Here is a 2,276-nt window from a genome sequence, read left to right as displayed (position 1 = left end):
GGTAGGAAAAATCTTGATTTCCACAATGCTCAGGTGACGGCTAGAAAAGATGTGGAGAGAGATTTTGGGATTTTGCAAGCCCAATTTACTGTTGTGAGAGGACCAGCTAGATTTTGGGATCAAAAAATGCTTTGGTACATCATGCACGCGTGTGTGATCATGCATAACAATGATCATCGAGAATGAGCGTGGCCAAGATGTAGACTACTCTCAGTATGAGTTGTTGGGACATCCCATGCGAGTGCGACGGAGGGCTGAAAGGGTGGCCCGTTTTGTTGCCTCCTATCATGCCATTTGACGTCCGACAACGCATGATGAACTCAAGAAGGATCTCATTGAGGAGTGGTGGGCATGGAATGGACGACAAAGAGCATCATCATGATTCGTGCATTCGACATTGTATTGTTGAACTATTTGTTGTGTTTATTGCACTATTTGCTGTTTGAATGATAAACTGTTTGTTTGAGTTGTAATATGAAATTAAACTATTTATTTTAATTTATTTTGTTTGTGTTTGATCTTTTGCTTCTGTTTTAAAATGCATATGTTGCTTGTGCTAGAGTCACGCGTGCTGTATTTTTGCGCGCTGCTGGAGCTGCGCGCGCGTTGCATTTTAGCGCGGCTGCTGGAGCCAGCGCTGCCTGCCGCGTCAAACCAGGCGACGGGCGTGCAGCTAGTTTTTAGCTCGCGACGTGTTCAACAACTGTTGGAGATGCTCTAAATGAAAGGTGATGCTGCCATGACGGCAGGAGAAGATCTCGAACAAGGAGGGCAAAAAACAAGTAAACAAAAATATGTACTAAGCTCTCGTATCAACATGACATTACCATCTCCAGTACAGATCGATCGAAAATCGAAGAAACATGAAGCATGACTGTAGACAGCAAATTCACACATATGCAAGTGATGGATTCGATGGCATGCCGAACCGTCGACCGACAAGAGGTGACCGATCTCCAATCCTACCAGTAGTCTTGGCCGTAAAGCAGGCCGGCGCCTCCCGTTTGGTCATACATACTCTGGAACGGCGGAGGCATGGCTCCGGCGCCGGCAGCGTAGTCCGCCGTGGACGCCATCACCGGCGGCAAAGCCCGGGTGCCCGCAGCAGCCGTAGCCCCCGCCGTCGGGGAGGCGTGCCCGTACGAGGAGTAGGAGGAGGAGTAGTAGGACGGGGCGCCCGGGGCGTCGTGGTCGGCCACGTTGGAGTCGCGGCCCGTGAGCTCCTGCACGACGGCGCGGAACTCCTCGGCGCTGGCGGTGAGCATCATGGGGCTGGAGATGTAGACGACCTTGATCCCCTTGCCGCCACCCTTGCCCTTCCCGCCGCCCTTGCCGTGGTGGTGCACCGGCGGCTTGGAGATGCCGTTGTGCTGCCCGTGGTGCACGCTCAGCTTGTCCATCTCAACAATCTCGATCGAATACGTACAGCAGCAACGAGACGAAGCCAAGGAGAGCGCGCGGCTCGCTGTGATGAAGTTGAAGCGGACTGAGCGATCAACCAGCTGAGCCAAGTTGGTTATAGCTAGCTGCTTTGGGGTGAGGAGGTGATGGGGGGTTTTGTTGGCGGGGCGGGGCTATATAGGGTTGTGCGGCCGCAAGATTACAAGGTCCGGTCAGGGAGACGATCTTTGTTTCAAGATATCGCCACTGCGCTTCTGTGGCTGTGGATTGGCCCCTGCAAGTTCCCGGAATCCGCCGGATAATAATTTTGTTGTGGGTTCCGGCCGGAGCGAATTGTGGCACATGGGGCTTTGATTGAGGTATCTCCCGCAGGCCGCAGCACAGCACGGTCATAGGGCGTGACGGTTTCGTGCGCATCGTACCGTTGCTTGGGAAAGTTGGTGAGTGGGTTGATTGGATGACCGGCGCGGGATAATTTTGAAAGAGAGAGAGAGGTGAAGGTTCCTGGAAAAGTAGGGCGCGGGAGTTATTGATCTTGATCGATCGACATGGACGTGGACGTCTGGTTACTTTTGTGTGCGTGACCGTTTGTTCACTTGTGCCTAGGCTTGTATATACTGCTAGTGTATCTGAAAGGGGGTGCAGGCGTGCGTACATGTCGCCTTTCAGTTCAAACCCTGCAACATCTGGGTGGTCTTCCTGTTCCAGTCCACGTACGGCTCCACGGAGAAAATCTGCGTTTGGCGCCGTGGCGATCGGAATCGATCGAGATGTCTCTTTTTTTCTCTGTGTGTACCACATGCACGTGCATCCGTGGTGTGAATTTTCCTTCCAGACCAAGGGGATACACGTCTGAATTTTCTCACTGCCAGTTT

General features: G+C 52.6%; 1 protein-coding gene across 1 annotated transcript; it reads right to left on the bottom strand.

Moving 5' to 3' along the window:
* Positions 1 to 774: 774 nt before the first annotated feature.
* LOC123094868 (uncharacterized) lies at positions 775 to 1,582 on the bottom strand. The gene has a single exon (XM_044516744.1). The coding sequence runs from the start codon at positions 1,398 to 1,400 to the stop codon at positions 963 to 965; it is 438 nt and encodes a 145-aa protein (XP_044372679.1). The 5' UTR covers positions 1,401 to 1,582; the 3' UTR covers positions 775 to 962.
* Between the last annotated feature and the right edge of the window lie 694 nt (positions 1,583 to 2,276).

Source organism: Triticum aestivum, chromosome 4B (genome assembly GCF_018294505.1).
Source record: "Triticum aestivum cultivar Chinese Spring chromosome 4B, IWGSC CS RefSeq v2.1, whole genome shotgun sequence".
Lineage (NCBI taxonomy): Eukaryota > Viridiplantae > Streptophyta > Magnoliopsida > Poales > Poaceae > Triticum > Triticum aestivum.
The sequence above is the reverse complement of the archived record's forward strand: the minus strand, read 5'-3'. Positions and strand labels throughout refer to the sequence as shown.

Excerpts from the sequence above, each read along its gene's own strand:
- LOC123094868 (XM_044516744.1), bottom strand. The coding sequence starts at position 1,400 with ATGGACAAGCTGAGCGTGCACCACGGGCAGCACAACGGCATCTCCAAG.